The sequence below is a fragment of the Bombus huntii genome, chromosome 12 (genome assembly GCF_024542735.1).
Source record: "Bombus huntii isolate Logan2020A chromosome 12, iyBomHunt1.1, whole genome shotgun sequence".
NCBI classification, from domain to species: domain Eukaryota; kingdom Metazoa; phylum Arthropoda; class Insecta; order Hymenoptera; family Apidae; genus Bombus; species Bombus huntii.
In genome coordinates this window covers 8,889,179-8,908,803 of record NC_066249.1, presented here as the reverse complement: position 1 = coordinate 8,908,803, position 19,625 = coordinate 8,889,179, and the positions used below count along the sequence as shown (strand labels likewise).

At 44.5% G+C, this 19,625-nt stretch overlaps 1 protein-coding gene and 1 long non-coding RNA gene across 5 annotated transcripts in view; one reads left to right on the top strand and one right to left on the bottom strand.

Moving 5' to 3' along the window:
• The window catches only part of LOC126871616 (uncharacterized), a 32,532-nt gene extending 22,396 nt beyond the window's left edge, over nt 1–10,136 (top strand). For 2 of the 3 annotated variants that reach the window (XR_007691695.1, XR_007691693.1), the window contains 2 exons: nt 7,885–8,101; nt 8,162–10,136. This is a non-coding gene — a long non-coding RNA (uncharacterized LOC126871616). The remainder of the gene's footprint in view (nt 1–7,884; nt 8,102–8,161) is intronic. The other variant, XR_007691694.1, reaches the window with a different exon arrangement.
• Nucleotides 1–18,855, bottom strand: part of LOC126871601 (paired box pox-neuro protein) — a 39,926-nt gene extending 21,071 nt beyond the window's left edge. The window contains exons 1-3 of one of the 2 annotated variants that reach the window (XM_050630581.1): nt 11,331–18,855; nt 10,156–10,509; nt 2,533–2,571 (exon numbers count right to left, since the gene is read on the bottom strand). In XM_050630581.1, coding sequence (XP_050486538.1) covers nt 2,533–2,545 — 13 coding nt within the window. In that variant the 5' untranslated portion in view covers nt 2,546–2,571; nt 10,156–10,509; nt 11,331–18,855. The remainder of the gene's footprint in view (nt 1–2,532; nt 2,572–10,155; nt 10,510–11,330) is intronic. The other variant, XM_050630580.1, reaches the window with a different exon arrangement.
• Between the last annotated feature and the right edge of the window lie 770 nt (nt 18,856–19,625).

The following is a 19,625-nucleotide window of genomic DNA, read 5'->3' as shown; positions in this document are numbered from 1 at the left end:
ATTCGTAATTGAAATGTACGAGCGATACTTACACCCTTCGTATGGCTCTCTTTAAAGCTGCGTTAACAGCTAATCGGCTGGTTAATGGCTGATAAGATTTCGACCCGACTCTTTGGCTAATCCGTAAAGTGTTTATACGAAGTGTTTATGCCGAGGGTTGAACGAGGACGAGGATGATTTTACGATTGCATCATCGATTTTACGATGAAAAATTTCTTAGGTATTCGGCGCTCTGTGTGGCTGCTTGGTATTATATCCGTTGAACGTAGGTCATGATATATACATTTTTGGAAATAAATCGCGACAAGTGAATAAGTAGATATTTATGGATTTACGGATTTACATGGGCGAAAGTGTCCAGAATGCGCAAAAGTTACGATACTTATGTAACAAACGAAACGAGTTTCCATTTAAGTTTCATTCCTTTAATCGTATTCAACGGAATACGAGATGAAAGAGACGAATGTTAAAATTAAGGGGAATTCTTGAATTATCAAATCTCTAAAATAAAAGAACAGCGAATTTTGCGAACAGAAATTCATATTTCGCTTTACTTTCGAAGAGTTCTCGTTCCTTACGATAGAACTTGAAAGTGGCATTTTTAAAGTCCTATTCTGCTCTACCTACGCCACCGTTCTACCACGCGTTCTAATTATATCGTTCGCTAATGTCGCAGGCATTTTTTAACGCGAAGATCTCCGATCAATCGTAAATCATTCTGCCTCGATCGAATAAAGTCTCAGTTCGGATACTTAACCGTTTAATTGCTCGAGTAATTAAGGCGATACAACGTATGCGTCGATGATAGCTAAATCGTTAAAAGGAATAAAAAAAAAAAAAAACAATCCTCCCTTCGTTTCAACTGCAATCTCGATACCGCAGCTTGTTTAGAAGTCTTACAAGTCGTGTTAATAATCTACTTAAACGTTGAACGAGGGAAACGAGGAGAAGGGACGACGGCGAGTGGAACCCGAGAGGCAAAAAGCACGGCAGACAGTGCGATATAATTAAACTCGTTTAATAACAGGTCTATAGATCTCGCCTCTCGATTCGCCGTATAAAATTCTTCGTTAATTACTGTCAAACTGGCTTCTAAATCGTAATTTAGCCGACGCCTCGAGCGTCCGATCTCTCGTGGAAGGAATCGAGGAGGAGCAGCAGAAGAAGAAAGAAGGAGCGAGCGCGAAAGAAAGGACGCGAGCGCGCGTGCACGCGCAAAGAGAATAAGAAAGGAGAGATTTTAATTTTGACCAGCGAACGACTCGTCTTCTGATCTCGCCGACGGTAGCTGACCTCGTAATAAATGTCCGAGAAAAGATAACGAGAGGCTGGCATAAATGTCATCGTATAAATCTGAAACAGCCGATATTCATAGCGCTGTATCAGCGTTGCTAATACGTCGGTTTTGCCAAGACTCGTTTGGTCGATGGCTGATTCGAAGCTGGCGTTCGTTGTTCGCCGAATCTGAATTTCTGTCGCTTCGCGTTATGCGTATATAGCTATGCGCGACGACAGTGGAGGAGGGTTATTTTTTGAGAAAAATTTCGTCAATTTCCAAGCATGTTTCGTCCTTTTATTCCGTTTTTCTATCGTTGAGAGGCGCTTTAAGTTTGCGCGAGGTACGAGAGAGTCGTTGTTGAACAAGATCATGTTGAAAAAGGAGTTACGTTAATTACTTCGAAGAATAAATTGCGAGGATAAAAAAGCGCTGCAAGGACAACGAAGAAGCGGATAAAGCAAAAAAGAAAAAAAAAAAGAAAACGAAATCACAGTGTAAGGACGTGAAAAAAGAAATTTTAGCAACAATAAAACAGCGCAAGGACAACGGGCGAGTAATTTTAGTAATTATAAAAAGTGGTACAAGGGCGTCAAAAAACAGATGCAGCAATAAATAAAGTTAGCGCAAGAATACCAAAAGGAGGACGGGCAATGAGAATAAAAGTAAAATTCGAGATACCAGCGATAGAACCAAAGGCTAACGAAGCTGAAGAAAACGACGGATAATTTCCAAGCTACCTATATATACTACGATAGATAGATAATACTAGAAATCTGCAAATTCCAAGCAGAAGTGGAAATAGAAATTGAACATGGCGAAAGGAGTTGAATCGATGGAAAACTTGCAAAGAACGAGATTGCAATTTCCTTCGTATCTTTTTTTCCTTAAAAGATTGCTAGCTACAGTGTCCGGAAACGTTAACCGTATAAGCTAGAAAACTCTGTATGGTAATTGCTACGAATACAATTCCCCATATTGTCGTGTATATGCGAATACTCTCATAGAAGAAAGAATAAACCTGCATCGAGCTTCGAAGACGCTACTAGGAGATAAACGCGTATAGCCTTCGATTTAAATACGTTATGATATCGTATAATCACGGAAGAACACGATACGATCGTTAGGCGTTTTGGAAAATGAAAATCGACGAATTTCACGACCAATTGCAAAACTCGATTAAATACGATCTGTTTGGCATATTAAAAAGGAGGGGAAATATAAGGTAGTAAACGTAGGAGCGTAGTAGAACTCACCTGTATGCGGCATATTGATCCAAGGATTTCCGCGATAGTCTGGAACAGAAACGAGAACGGTTCATTAACGAATGTAGATCATTCGCAATCATCGGTCGATTCTTTAGCGCACGCAATTATTTCGAGCGCTTGGTTCGTCCGTTTTATGGCATAACGATGACCATATTTCGTACGTGTGTTGAGAGAGGGCCTCGCATGTGTGCGCCGCAGTTTACGGGAACATAGCCTTTACTGTTAATGAATTTAAATGTATTCAAAGGGCGCGCTTGACGCTTGACACGGCAACCCTTAAATATGCAACCGTACCACGCGGCAAAATATTATCGCCTGCCGGTACCGTGACTCTCATTCCGTGAAAATAACGTAATCGCGGGTGAAACCGAGCCCAGGTCGATTATTCGCGATCGGCGCGCGTATCGACGATTTTGCCACCCGGCGACAAACGCGCGTAAAGGCAGCTGTAATTTGACCGGGCAGAGTCTCCCGAACAATCTCTGTCGATTTAATTTTAACGTAACGTTTAAGAAACGATTTACATCGCTTATCGGCGTCTTGTTTTAGGGATTGACGCGGACGTAGCTTGTAACTAAATCGCGTTCGTTGGAGGTCGAGAAAAGAGGATCTGGTTTGCTCTTTTTTTATTTCTGCCGGAATTATTACAACGAAAAATTCGTATTCGAAATTTCTATATTAGGAAAATTCAAGATGATTGTACATGGTCGACGATTGTTAGGTAATATAAAGAGACATTCGATATCGAATATCGAAATATATCGAATACGAACGATTTTTTATCGTGGAATTGTAACGAGTAGGTTTGCGAAAAGATTCTAAGCACCGTTTATTATTAGACACACTCGATCGCAAATCACAAGTCACGTCAACCGGCATTAACTCGTTTCGCTGATTCCAATTCTCCGCTTGTCCTACAGTAGCAATTTTCGTCGAAATAAGCAGCGGCAGAAACGTTATATAGGTATAACTATCGCTAATCGTTATTTCCTGGTCACGGGATCCTTTTTTCCTCTTTCGTCAAGTATTTTGGACGAGCGAACCACCGTTCCGCCCTGTACTTCCTATTTCCGCCAAAGTACCGATTACGGAATCATAAGCGTCCGAAACGTCTAAAACGAAATACAATACTTTTGAAATGGCATAACGAATAAGACGCGATAATTTATAAAAGTTTCTCTTCTCCTTCGATCGCGAGTAAAGGCGGAGTAGTTCTTTCGCGACACGCAAGAACCGCTAAAATCCATAAAAGCGATTCTTTTTTCCTTCGAATAAAGATGCAGCAACTCTGCAACGCGGTACGAGACAAGTTTCGCCAAGATTTACAAAAAAATTATCCGATATTCTCTCGTTCGTAGTGGAAAGTCTGCCTTTCTTCTTCCACGAAACAACGCGCGATCTTCTTCTCGATACGAAACGAATTCTCGCTAAATCTTCGAAAGCGCGGGGTTCGACCGAACCTCGCGATTCCGTTCCACGTCCGAAGGTCGCCTAACAGCGCATATCGATAATCATGTTAACGCGTAGAGATACTTGATCGAAAGAAGTACGTAGACAGTTCTTGGATGTGGAAAGGAGAGGAAACCGATGGGTGTGTCGGTGGCGACCGCGACGGCTTGAGAACTCTAAAGAGATCGAACGGTAGCGGAAAACTACGTGGAATGCGTGCGTAGCGTGGCGGGTGGCGTGTACTTTGTGATGCAAATTAATGCGCGATTACCAAAGCACCCGCTACCCCCGCCGCCCTTTGCTTTCTCGTCGTTACCCTCGCCTCGTTCGTGTCGAGGTCCCCGCCAGCGGAGCAAATGGCCAACACGGTTGTGTTTGTGAAGCGAGTAGAGAGCACGGTTTCAGGTGTATTCTCGGCTATGTGCAACGAGTACCGAGCTCACCCCGGTCACTCGATGGCTACCCACGCATTAAGCCTGCTTACACGCTCGCTCCCCTAATCTGATGTAACTATTACACGTTACGCGGCTGCACGGTCGCGCTATCGACGAAATTATTCCTCTTCTTTTTCTTCTGTCCCCCGTTTCGTCTTCTTCTTCCTCGTTTCCGTTATAAATTTTGCCACGATTCTTCGTCGCCCGTTCGGAGAAGCTGATCGACCGGTCGCGAGATAATTTACACGCGCGAAAAAGTGTCGTCGAAAGCGTCACAGCCGAGAATAATCGGGCAAACAAGCCTAGCTGAATTTCAGACAGCTTTCTTCGCATTTTATTATTTTAAACGGCAACGCGATCCAAAATGGCTTTACTCGGACGTCTACTACGAATCGATTTATCGTCGATAAGATTCGTATCTCCTGGATTTAAAATATATGGAACATCGAGGAGAAAAATGAACGTGAGAATCGTGTCGCGTATCAGCGAAATTTCGAGATCCGCAAGAAATCGGGAATGTCGTATTCGAGTCGGTGTCTCGCAAGAAAACAAGCTGAACATTTTTGCCCCGCGTCCGCGCAAAGACCTGGAAAATCGACGGTGCAAAGTTATTACGGCGTCGACGATCGCCGTGGAAAAACTCGATTCTACGTATATGGTGTTTGTAAAGTTCGCGGATACCAAATTCCATCACGAAGTGATTTCAAGGTGTCAAGCGTTACTCGTTACGCGCAGCGGTTGCCCCTTTATTCGTCCGAAGATACGAGCACGATTCGGAAGCAGGATGTACAACGACGCGTATTAATTTAATTAGATCGACTTTCATCGCGAAACCGTCATCGACGAGGGTTTTCGTTTTTTATCTCAAAGCCTGTTTCCTTCGGGACGGTTTTTCGCTCTCTCGAGTTTTCATATTTCAGCAAAGATACTTTTTACTTTCGCGGTACAGACACCTGAGCGGTTGAAATTTTGCAGAAAATCGATTATTCGTACGACGGAATTCGATTTTGCGTCTTCGACGCGCCCTTTTAAGTTTCGTTTGTACTATGCCAAGCCATCGAGTATCCGAATACAAAGTTCGGAGTCTTGTTAGAGAGTTCACGTGTCTTCGCTGTAATCTCGGTAGGAAATCGAAGGCTAAATTCGAAGATCCGTAAACGTATTCCGATTTAATCTTAGTAGCCACGAGTTGAAAGGAAACGAGTCTGCCGCAAACTATATGTATCTGTATATGGATCGATTCGTTTCTTTTTAATTCGATAGTTATCGCAAGAATTCGAAAATCTAGGCATTCGGAAGTCGAAGAATCGATATCGACGTTGGCGCAAAGAGTCGTGCGACCAACGATCCGCGATATCCATTTTCCCTCAAAAAGTGAAACGTTTCGCTCGAAAAACAAGCTGCCTTGCCGTTATCGTTATCGCTAACCATCTTCGAGGCTTGATATTTACGAGACAAAACGCTTCCTTCGTTCCACATAGGAAGAAAATTACTGGCAATTTTCTTTCGTAGGCGTCAGCGAGGTTGCGTTCGATTCGAAAGGATGATCGGAAATTCCGCGCGGCCAGTTTCTCGTCGAACAGCGGTCGCCACAATAAAATGTTCTCGGTAATGAGGATTGAACGATTATTATAAATCAAACAGGGCCGGCAACGCGGATCGTTCGCCGCATTTCTCGCGCGCCACGTGTTTTGCCGTCGTTACTCTCTCGTGAACACGTGTCCCGCCTCCCGCTTTATTTCTTTCTTCGACGTTGCTCTTCGCTCGCCCCGCGGTACGTGCAAAAGTGACGTACGAACCGAACGCTCTCGGACTCCGACACGCTGAATTTTTCTCCCGGTTCGCAAGGGGGCCGCCGTGAATTTCTTTTGGCCACGCTATGATACCGATGTTTCAATTACGCGGCTTGGCCGAAACTCGCGCCTAAAGGCTCGATGGATGCTTCGAATAAAAAGAGGATGACCAGGGGCGTGTAAAAATTTGTGGAAACGCCGAAACTCGAACGGCTGATGTACCGTGGAATTTTAAGGCTTAACGAGGCCTGTTCGACTTTGAATTTAAGGAAATATAAATTCATTTACCGATTTTGGGTATGCGGGTTATCGCGCGAACGCTTTATAACGCGTATTAGAGCAGGATCGTTTAACTCGTAAATAGATTTGAATTCACCGACTACTTCTTGAGAAACAAATATCTCACTTCGATAAGGAGATTTCGATACTTGCACGAACGTTGCTCGAACTCGCTCAAAGTTCCGTCGTTATCGCGAAAGAAATTTGTAGATGCTTCTTAATAAGTCAATGATAATCTATCTAAATCGATTTAACGCCGTTACTATCTTTATGTTGATTCAAGGTCTTTGATCGGCAGCACGAGCGAGACCTCGCAAATGGAATTTTCCTTAGCAAGCAACGTATTTAACCTTCCATGTAGCTTTCTACAACGTTTCCTTCGCGAGTCTAAGATTTTCGTTCCTTCGTAATCTTTCGATTAGTCTGAAATTGAATTAACCGCGAGTTATAGCGTATCGCACGAACGGTAAAACATTGGACAAAATTAAGCGCACAGGAATCGATTATAACGACTCGAAAACCGAGGAACAACACGTAACTACGGTGACATCGATGCCTGCATAAGACAGTATCGAGCTCCAAACACGATTCACGCGGTCTTTTTTCTCGCTGCTCCACTTTCCGAAAAGTATAGTACGCGTATTTTTCGCTTAGCTATCGTACGCTTGGAAACATTCATTTTGAATCAACGTAATCCTTTTCCCCCCCACTATCGTCTAATGTATTCTCGACAAAAGTTGAAAGAATCTTGTCAAACTTCGACTCGTTATCGTTACGAGCATAAATATATTTCGTCATTCCGTCGATAAATAGGAACAGAACTTTGCGAAGAATCCTTCGCCGCGTCGTTTCGCATCGAGTCACCGAGGTAAAAACAAATCCCTCTAACCCTCGCGATAACGATCCAGCAAAGAAGAAAACCTGAAGAAATTTCTTCAAAGGGATTGCCAAGCGACAAACTACGTAACCGTCTAACGTAATATCCGTCCGATACTCGAACCTCTGCATCTTTTCTTCCCATGGTATCGTCGATACGGGAAACCTTTGAAAAACGAAGATACAGTGCGGATCAAAATGTAACGTAACAATAACGAGGTTGTAAGTTAATTCGAAGCAGCGATCGATGTTTTAGAGTCGGCGTGGTATTCCATTCGCGATTAATCAATTGTTATTGACCGATTAGTTCGATAACTCGGAGAAACGAGAAAGAGAGGGGAACGATGTATAGATGTAACATTTCTTGAAACAGTCTACGCTATAAAGTTTTATCGGCGAGTCTACGACTTTACAGATTTAATATGTAATAAATATTTCGTTAGAACGTAATCGAAATGTACAGAGTTGCAAATGAGATGTACATGTTCTAAATAAAATTCTTTTTTCAGATCGGTCTCGAGAAAAAGCGAACTGGAACGTTGGCGAAACGTGGAAACGAAACGACAGGTACCGACGTTAAAAACACGATGGAAACCCGAAGAGCCGCAAATATGTCATCCAATCATCGTGAAAGTTAGAAATCTATTTCCCTTGTTACGTCTTCCGTTGCAGGTTATCCAGCCGTGGAAAAGGTTCGATTTGAGAACCGCAGGCGGTAAATCGCCGGTAAGGTCACGCTTTTACGTGTAAGCCCTAAGCGAAATCTAGTTTTTGTTTATTCATTAGGTTACCCCGCTTTAAGTGGTACGTGGAGAAGGCTTGCCCCGACACAGCCAACGTTACACCGCGTTCAGGGTGGGAGGAGGGTGACGGGGGACGGGGGTGGACCGCCGTATCTCCGATATGCCACCAGCCATAAAAATCTGAATATATTAGGCCTACATGCACACGACATCTCGCTCGGATCGTGAACACGTTACCCACGATAATCTATGCTCGTTTCTAGCACACTTTAACACGTTTCTGCGTACCCATTGGCCGTGGCTACCGTGGCCGCTCTACCTGCTCTAGCTTCTTCCTTTGGCCACCTTTTTCCGACTATCCTTCTTTCCCATCCTCTCTATTTGCGTTGCGGTTCCGTGTAAAAAACTTGTGTCGCGACTTCCTTTCGAGGATGGATGGTCTGGTTTCGATGCAAAATTCGAAAGCTTTAATTCGCTTCCTAACGAAAGCGAGAAATTCGAAAAAACGGGCGTGACGTTCGTTCCTACGATTTAACGATTTAGATCTCGTCGTTAGATCATCCGCAAGATGCTTGAATTTAATAGATCTTAAAATTAGCACCGTAATCTGCATCGTAGGTATCACGCGACAAAAGTACCGTCAATCGCATCTGTCGTGCGAAATACGAAGTACAAGTTGAAGTTAAGTGCCATGCGGTTAAATAACTTGGCTCGTGTCTGACCCAAGGTTCCGCGGTTTTTTATAACCGAACGATACAAATCGGGGCTGAATTATTCGCATATTCCGATAGTTGGAGAGGCCGAATTCGAACGCTCGCTAACTCTCTGTACCGTTCAATCATGAAAGAACGCACGAACTTTGGTATTCTACTTAAAAATGTCAGCGATATATCATACGCGCAAACTGTAAAAATCCCTATCAATTTGCGACAAATTGGTTGTTGGATAAAAATCGCCTTTTTACGTAATTGACCGGCATTATCCTTTAAATTTGCTATTTATAAAGGTATTTGTACGATGTACAACGATGTTTGGCATGCCACAAAATTGCATCGAATATTAAACGCAAAAAGAATATCTTCGGGGCCACGTCGCTCAAGGTTAGCTGGAAAACCGACATAAAATTGTCGCTTATCGTTGAGCACAAGCACGAATTTAGCGGAATCTCGATTTTTTTTTTTTTTTTCTCTCCCTCGAAATATATCGAAGGCGAGCACCAAGAAGCCTGGTGAGCTTTCGAGAGCGCGGCGAAGCAACGAGCAAAAAGGGCGGACAGGGGACTGGAGGGAGGTAATTAGAATAATTCGGGCCGCTGTGGTTCACGCCACACGGACGAATTTGCATTTTAAATGAAGCAATGGCGTGTCAGAGGCCCCCGGTTGCGCCGGCCAAGCAGAGCGGCAGAACTTTGTGTTTTATAAGGAACTTTAATATTTATCGCGTATATCCAAACCGAATAAATCTCTATACGTATATGTATACACGTAGGACCGGGTACACGTATACAAGGACCCGCGTATACACCGCTGTCTATAAATATACATAACGTTACAGCATTTACGTCAGACTGATTGGAAAAGTTTGACAAATTCCGCTTTGTCTGGTATGTTACGTTATCGGAATACTATCGTTAATTCGTAATTAGCGTCATAAATATCAACGATTATATCCTTTCGTTCCATATATGTAGTCTCGTGCGGAATTTCAAATTGATTTTTGCAAAATTCTCGCGTTGCATGGAACGTGTAGCGATTTTAAACTCTCGTCCGATAGCGTAAGAGTGGCAAACTTTTATCGAAATAATGGATTTATAATGGAAAATAAAATTGCGTATAAAACGAAAATGCTGGAAAATATTCGATCTGCGTTAACTACGCTGTACGACGCGTATAATATGTCCGTAAAAAATATCTACGAGTATTTGAATACTTTTGCGAGCTACGGTACATCTAGTCTTTATCTCGCGTATAAACTTATGTATATATATATATATATATATATATATATATATATATATATATTTATATACACACGCACACAAATACGTTAAGGGCTTCCTTGTTTGGACGTAGTCACGGGCAGTTCATGCTCGCGTTTTCTTTCTTTCCTCTTTCGCCGATCGAAAGAACCGGCACACGAGTCGTTCCTCTCCGCCGTGCCGGGGCCCCTAACGGTGGATCGTTATCGCGTAATTAGCGCCGCTGATTTTCGTGTTATGTCATTGACACGCATACGGCCGTACGATGATACCCTTCATTTCGGGTTATCGAGACCCGCCAGTGGAAAGAGGAGATTCCTCGTTCCCCGAATCGAAGGAATCAGAGGGACGTGTTTCGACTACGATCGCACGTGTTCCTTTTCCTTTTTGCTTTATTTTCCACTTAATCGCACCTGAAATTGAACGGCAAAATGATCTTTGTATCTCCCTTGGGTGTGAAATTCTACTTGTTTTCGAAAGTTCCTTTGGAATTTGATCGATCGTATTTATGAAATTTGATAAAACGGTAGTTAGACAATTTGGAAATTCGAGCGTAATCGGCGAACGGAGAAGGGTCGATTTTTACAGCTACGTTTCGTTGTTTATTTCCGCGCCAGTTATCACAGATATTCGAATCGAGGTTCGTGCGAAACGTATACGAGGCAAATCTGATCGATTCTACGAGGTTAAATCGTTCGGTTTGGATCAAAATTCTGAACGTAGGCGAAATTTTTCTTTGACCGCGGAGCAACGTTACCGCGTATTTGTTTTTTTTTTGTTTTTTTTTTAACTTTAAAATGAATCAGCACGATTCTAATGAACGATTAATAGTCGCAAAAATGGATTTTAAGATATTACATAGGAAAGGAGTTACTCGGTAAATTATCGAGGTTATCTAAATGAATGGATCTACTCGAATAATTTCATACTCGTTAAAATATTCCACAACTAAAGACTCTGATAAATTACGTAAATCAACATGAAGTAAAGGTAACCTTTATCAAATAAACGGCACGGTATTCCATTTACAGTCCACGATTATTCGAAAGCAATTCTCCCCGACTATCTCCAGTATCTTCGTTATATTATAAATCAAATCGTTAAGAAACAAGCGACGTTCCAACGACGTTTAAATTCTTACTTTGTAGCCAGAGCTTCGTATAAAATATCCGTTGCCATGTTCGATCGATGTAAAAACTTTTGTTAAAAATACAACGAAAATCGAGGTACGTACCTGTTGATTTTTCCCTCAATAAGAACCGCCTCTTCTCGTCTGGAAGAACCAGAGTTGCCACCAATAGTCGATCGTATTCGCGTCAAAAGTCGTTGCGAAAGTTCTCTTTCAATCTTCCATCTTCGTTTTGATTCACGGCGAAACCACGATTCTCGGCATAATTTAGACACCGATGTTCCGTGACACTTATCGTCGCAGGAAGCGATTCCGCTTTCACGAGTGTTCGAATGCGTCAAGAGAAACCAGACTCTATAATGATACACCTACGACGTATGACAGGCCACGACGAGTTTCTCTCCGCTTGGATCCTGTGTTTGCACGCGCCGTCAAACCTCGACGCGTCGATTGTCTCGTTAATGACCGGCGATCAACGCGATCTATCCGTAGGACGTAGGTTAAATGTCATGTTCGAACAGAGACGCTATCGAGTCGTTCGCTTCGTCGTCGTTGCCGCGATCGACGCTCATCGTTTCTCCGCGCTTCGATCCTTCGTCGAACGGAATACTCTCGTCGGTGCTTGCAACTTCTCCTTCCGATTTCTTCGATCTCTGATATATAGAATTTTTGTACGTTCAATCTGTATTTCGCAGCATCGACGACGATCCAGAGTAACACGGAGACAGTTTGCTCGTGCTTTAACAACGATACACCAAGTAGCACGAGGTTCTAACTCGAAAGCGTTGACGCGCGCCACTCTCCGAAACTTCGGCGATCCGATCCTCTCGTTTCTCTCTCAACACTCGATATCGAATCTTCTTGTTTGTCCGGTGCACGCGCTTCTTCTCATCCTCTTCGATCTTCCAACTGCCATTCTTCCTTCTATATTTCCGGTATAATCGGAGCAAATATATTCTCGCAAAGAGAAGTTCGATCTTGTCGCCGACTATTCTATACGCAACGATCGGTTCGACGAAGAGAAATCAACGGGAATATCACCAAACGATAGGTCGTTTCGGTAACGCGAACCGATAAAACTGTCGGCGGTCGTCTATCGATAAGAAGCTCGTCTCGATGGTACTACGCGATCGATCGGTTTGACGAGTGAAAGCTCGGTTGGCACGGTGCCGGCCGCAGTGGTAGCCGCTTCTCCGGCTGTCTTCCTGGACCTCCTCCAGGCGCTGGGCACCTCGTGCGCGCGTGCAGCTACTCCTGGTAGCCGTCGGAGTGGCAGGTCCGCGCGACGAGGGCAAACGCGCGCTGGACGACTGCGGTTGGCCGGCGAGCGTGCGGCGAGAAGGACGGCCGGAAGGAGGGAGCAGGAGGTGTACAGAGCGTAGGAAAGAAGCGAGACGAAGGCGGGACGAAGAAGGAAGTACACGTGGGAAGAGGGAGGGGATATGAGAAAGAGGGGAATAGGAGGAACCTTCGGCGTGCCGAGTGTCGAAACGAGATAGAAGGAGGACCAAGAACGAAACGAGGAAGGGTACAAGGGTACGCGGCAGGGTTGGAAAGACCGAGAAAAGAGGAAGACGAGACGAAGCTAAGCTGGAAAGAGGATGATAGGTGGATGACGCGGACGAAAATGATGTGGACCACGCGGAGGACGCGACGTATCTGAAGCTGGCTCGGCCCAGAAACGGGGGTTACGGGCTTTGCTTTCGATTTGGTCCCCCGTGCCCTGTGCCACGAGCGGTCCACGCTTCGGTCGTGGTGTCTGTTGACGCAGAAACGCCTACGTGTATGCGTGAACCCGGCGGAGCGAGGCAGCCGGATGTAGGGTTTTAGCGAGGACGAAGAGAGACGGCAGGCACGTATAGAGGGGAGAAGGTGACGGTAGCGTGTCGTCGCGTGCTGAACGCGTCGGTTCGGGGCTGCCCCTGTGGCCCGTGGCCCACCTTGCCCACGGCCGTGGCCCCGGCGAACGGAAAGTCCCCTTCTCGTCTCTGTTCCGGACCATTTTCCTTCTCGCTCCTTCGCTGCTATACAACGCGCGCTTTCTCTCTCCGTCGTCGACACCCACTCTCGAGCGTTTCGCGACCGTTACCGTTTCCACGAGAGAGCCGTACGTACGGTCGATGGCTCGACGGAAGAGGGAAGATGGAACGGAGACGGCGATACGGGGGTGGGCGGGCTGACTGACTCTTCTCCGCAGTCGCTTTTCCTCCTCCACCAGCGGAGACTGCCGATCCTCCACTCCTACTACTTGGCACGTACTACTTGTGTCGCGGTGCGATCGAGTCGAGTCGACGTTTGGGTAGGTGTATGCTGGAGCGGTGGACGAGCGGCGTGTCGGGTCAGGGTTGAATTCGCACGAGGGGGCGAACGGATATATCGGACGTTTCTGCCTTTACTCTGCTCATTTTTTACCGAATCGTGTTTTTCGATGGTTGAAACGGTCCGAAGAAACCCTTGTCGTTAATACGTATACGCGAGTCTTTCTGTCGATTTTTGTCCAACTCTGGAATTTTCATCTTTGCTGCAACAAGGACGAGATATCGGTCTATTTAGAGAAGATTACGTAAACGTTGGTAGAATCGAACGTCGGTAATACACGATAACCTATCGATCCAAGAACGTATTTACGTGATATTTGGAAACGTTGTTCGACGAGACGCGCCGTCGATCGATCGAAGCTCGTCAAATTTTAGAACAGAACCGAAAGCTCTATAAATTCTACGAAAAGTTTTAAACGTACGGTATTCGTAAGTAACGAGTTAATTAAGAATATTTAAATTGCCGTTTAATTTCTTCGATAAGAGAAACTTTGTCAAAGTTTGCTCGGACTTTTCGCGTGGTAGTAGCACACGGGTAATTGCACTTACCGGAGCAAGATTTTTCTTCGGAGTGCCGGTGAAATTGACCGCAATTTAGCGATCAATTAATTTTTTTCCTTCGTACGAAGATAATTACTTTCGTGCTTTCGTTTGGCGACTCTTGATCCGTCTGGAAGTCGTTGTTCCTTAGTTTTCAACGGTACTTACGTACATCCACCGACACGTTTCCGTGCGTGACAATCGCGTCTCCTCTGGCGAGCGGTGTATCGCGGCATGTTGAAAGTTTTTTAACGCCTGCAAACTTCTCTTCACGCTCACGCGATTCCGATTCGCGTCTTCTATCGTGCTCGACGAGATCGTAACGCCGCCGCGTTAAGTCGACGATATCTTTTTCGATCGAGATCGGATCCCATCGATCGTACCTTTTTACCGCGTAGTAGGAAAAGTTTCTGCGCTTTTCTCTTGAAAAGCCCAAACGTTAGTTCTTATACGAAGAAACCTTTGCAAACGATTTTAGGCGGTAAAGGTGATAAAGAATTTTATGCTTCGACGTATCTCGTTTTAGTTCGTTTTACAGGCAGATTGCTCTTATACGACGTCGATAAAATTTAATTTTATGGTAAAAAAATATCCCGATTTAGGGTTAGACCAGGACTAGGTAACGAGATCGGTATCAAGACGCTGATTTTGATTCCAACGAACTTTTCCTTATTTAATATTTTGTATCGTCGGGCACGCACGATGCCAAAGAAGCAACGGATTCGTAAGAAACTAGAGAATAAGTGTAAAAAGCGAACATCGGCGCCGTTCGATCGTTACGCAACGCCGGTAAAATTCGATCGCGCGCCGAAAAACACTTTCTGCCACGAATCTTGCCAAAAGGAAAAACGAGGACGAAGGAAGAAGAAGGGGATCGTCCGAAAGCAGACATTGGAATCGTTGCGTAATAACGCTGGTTCCCTCTTTGAGGAAGATGTAATAATCGTGGCAGTCGTGGCACGCGAGTACCTTAAAACGCTTGACGAGGAAGATCCTTCGGTGCGTTCCAGGAAAATCGAAGAAGCTCGATCGCGCGCCATCCCTTCCACGTCCTTGGATTCGATAGTTTTGCTCGGTTTCTTGCGCAACACGCCGAACGAACAGTACCTTTTGCTCGACAATTATATAGAACCTGGAACCGAACGTTCTTTTCGTTGGACGAAACGTCGAATTAAAGCGATTGGTTAAACGCATGTGCACGCGTGTCCGCGAATCGTTGGTTCGTGAACGATCACGAAGGTCGTGTGATCCGAAAAGAAGGAATCCATCGGTCACTCGAGAGCGGCGGAATGATAATTTGCCATGGCCGCACGCGTGAACATTAGACAGCCATTTTTTGCGCGATTCGTCTACCTTTTGTTCTGCTTTCTCCACGACCAAGAGTGTAGCGTTATATCGTAGTAGGCGGAGTAAAACCGGTAAATTTACGGTTTAGTAGACTCTCGGTTTTTGGTTTCTCGGCTAGATATTAAGAGGAGGTTCTGGCTTGGAAGTAAAAAATATTGCGATCCATTGGATTTATCACGGATCCGTTCAACTTTGGTTTACGAAGGTTTTACAGCAGCCAAAACGATTAATTATCGTCGAAGACCGATGTTTTTCAAATGAAAAGATCGATCGCGTCAAGGAAGTGGCATTAAAGAAGTGGTTCGATCGTTATTCGAAGAATAGAAAAATTCTTGTTTGCAGCGATGACAAATAACGATAGACCGATCGTGTCGTTACAGAACGATAATATTAGAACGAAATTCGCAGGAAATTTCACCGTTTCGGTATCGTAAAATTTCGTACGCGAATCGTTATCCAAATTTTCCGCAAAATGGCAATTTTTCGATCGATTCGCGCATCCGACGATCTACGTTCTACGTACATCCTGTACACAAAGATTTCTATTATACCCTGAAACTCTTCTCGACTCTTCTCGCTCAGCGAACGACTTCGCTAACTTTTTACGCTGAAAATTATATCGCCGAGTCAGCCATTCCGTGGTATGTACGAGTTATTTACGCAATGTATACGATTTATACATTGCCCGCGTTAAATATAAATCTATTTTGTAAAATTATGCCGTTTCCCCAGATCTCTCTTGTTTCACAAACGTTTTTTGTCAACAACTGTCCTTTTGACAGCGACTTATATTATCACGCAGATAAAAATGTCACCGGTTACCATCGACCACGCACCTGTTCGCGTCGAATAATTTAGAGGTGCCGGCACGTTTTCGTAAAAGCTCACCAAAGAGATCGATTCGTATCAGAAAGAGGAGAGTTATCGCGATAACCAAACAGATAGAATAGTCGGGATAGTATAGGAGCAAGGCCTCGATTTTTATCTCCTAAATCGTCCCTTCGAGGCAACCAACAGGGCTATCCTCTTTGGCGGTCTCGAGGAACGGTAGCGACCGGCGCTGGTCGAACAGAAACAGACCGACGGAGTGCCGTTTTCGAAGTCTGAGTGACTTATTATACACGTGTGCCGGATAGAAGACACGATGTCGCTTTCTTTATCCAAACGCATCGAACAGGTTTAATTACCGCCGGTTGTAAATTTCTTTGCGGTGGTGTCCTGCTGCTTCTCGAGAGTCGTGCCCCGCGGCTCAACGCCGCGCCGTTTGACGTCCAGGAATTCAGACTTTGACGTCTTGCTCGAGACCTGGTACCGGTTTAATAAACAAATTGAACGGCTTTTAGATTAACCCGCAGGCCAGATTTTTGCGTTCAAAGTACTCGCTTGCGTGTTTCGTTCACTTTTTCCATCGTAGGATAGTCGAGATTTTTTTTTCGACACCTACTCGTTACGCGTATCGGAACAGTCTGACAAATTTTATTTTTACGACCGTAGATATCGCGTATGCCGCGTTTGGTTCCGACGCCACGTTTCGTCGCACTCGTAAATACGTTCGACTCGCTCGCCAGGTCAGCGACAATCGTCACTTTCGACTCAATTTCATCTCATTTGGTATTTTACGTCACAAGTATACGCTACAAGGTACTCCGTATCTATACGGACCTGTACCTAGACAATTTTATGTAATTTTTCTATGTAATTTTCTTTTTGCAGAGATGCGTTCGTCACTGTGTATCGCGATAAATATATAAGAAGTAGATGGTATAGTAACGGATACAGCAAAGTATATTCGACGAATTCAGCGCTATCTTCGTTTTATTCGTGTTCGACTAATTTTTAATCCTAGACTCGTATAAGAAGGTGACAAATTTGAGACACGCTTTCCAAATTACGTTTCAAAAATTTATATCGTCGCGCTTCATTACAATCGCAAATTCGTGTTAATCCAAATTTCCATAAGAAACCTATTCGCCAAACAGGTTACCAACTTCATCGGTCGCTTTCCTCTCTGCTCCTCGCATCGTCTCCTCTCGGTTTATCAAAATGTATAAATTAACGATTGATCGAAGACTAAGCGTAATGCGCGTTGGCGCTTATATCGAAATCAACGGATTACAAATTTAAATTACTCGTTAAAAGCTTATCGATAGCGTACCACTTGCGATTAAACGAGCGATTCATCGATACGTCCGATGGTTTTAAATATCACTGATTATACCAATCGCGATAATCGTTTTAGAAGAACGTTCCTTATCGTAATAGCAACTATTCACTTACAAATTAGACAATCATTTAATAAATTCGGATAAAGAATCTTTTTGAAATAACGAAACTCTTCCTGGCTACGGCGAATTTTATCGCTTTAACGGATGATGGATTTTAAGTTAAAGTCGATCGCGATAAAACTACGACGAAACATAAATCCAGCCAATAATCTCCACTCTAGTCTTTTTATTTCGTTTCGTTTCGACGAAACACGTGTTTCTTCGTGTTCTCAAAATCTTGCAAACTATAGCTTGTCCGGATATTCGAATACCGAAGATACGAAAATATCAATAATAATTATACTTATCGGTTGCTTTTAAAATACTCGCGTTTAGTCGCAAAGTAGCGTAAAAACCAGAAAACCGGTAAGAATATATTTGTCACGTTCTTTCTCCGCCATCTCCGTATAAACCGTTGATCGAATCGATAAAATTACAAATTAAACGAAACGATCGATTGATCGAAGAAAGGAGATTACCAATTCGGAAGGATCTCGTTCGAACGCCAAGAAATCGTCCCAATAGCGAGAAATTCCACAGTTTCCTAGAACCGTACGAAATTCCACGATCGAGGACATCGTGAAACGCTTACAGCCTCGCACGATCCAACCAAGTTCTTCGCGAGTAAAAACCGCTCGATCCCCGCTTCTACGCCAGATGCTAAGTACCCAAACCCTAAATTTCGACGCGTCGTTTCGCGTTGTGGATCGCCAAACAGCGTGTACCATTTGTAGAAACCGCAACGCGGTTCGAAACACCGACCGGTTAACCGGCGATGATCCGTGAACGAGCGCAACCTGCTCTGGCAAGCGGACGAAATCGGGGGAGAAGAAGGAGGGTGAGAGACGACTTTTGCGGTCGTGGCACACTCGAAAATCCAGAGTTCGACAATCACTCTGTAGGGGGTCGTTAGAGGCGCCTAGGGTGCTCCGCTTGCTCTCTTGTTTGTCATCGAGCCATCGATCCATTAAACGAGACCATACGTTGGACGAGAATGAAAAACGACGTCGGGCTTCGTGCAACTCGGTTTTCTTACGCGAGGTGTGATCGATTTGCAAAGATGACGTTAGAGCATCGCGGTGGATAGGAGGAACTTTGCGAGACGACCGATGCGAGGAATTACGATCATTTTATGAAACGAAATTCCATTCGTTATGGGGAGTGGATGCGTTCGCGAACTGCGTAAAATAAAACAAAATACAAAAATGTGCGAAAAAGTGGAGCGGATAAAGAGTGGAATCGATAATTTTGGCTGCTCGATTCTTCGGCAAACTCTCGATCAACCCTTATCGTCGTTGTTTCAACGCGTAGCCATTTTCTCGATTATCGATAGGAAGAAGCAGCAAGGATAAACGATAAAAATGAAATATTCTACGATATTACCGAGCAAACGCTGTCTGCTGATTACTTATCCCGCGCAAAAGGAGATATTAAATACTAGCGAAAGCGTCTGAAATAATTATTTGGAAAGGGCAGCTATTCGTCGAAAGTAATGGCAGAGGGCGAAGATAGCGAAGAGACCAGCGCAAATTCCACAGGCGTTCCATCGAGGATGATCGTTCAGAATTGTTCACCTGTCCTTATTTCCGCGACGAGGCACGGTCAGAAAGGGCGCTGGACATAGGCATTCTGTCGTAATCTCGCTGGTGTCTCCCGACGGCTCGCGCGCCGGCGATAGATTAATCTATCCGAACCATCTGATGCTCTCCTCGTTAGGGGTTGTTCCGTTGCTATTACAAGCCTACCCCTCTGGTCGTTGCGCACGATCTGATAAGAAGACGCCACGCAATTTTTACCCCAGTTTCGACGACAGCGTGCTTACGTACGTGGGAAACGCGTCGTCCGAACTTCGAGAACGTTTTCGACGAGTAGAAGGGCTAACCGACCAACGATTATCATCGGTGAGCGTAGGTAATATCGACTGCTCGACG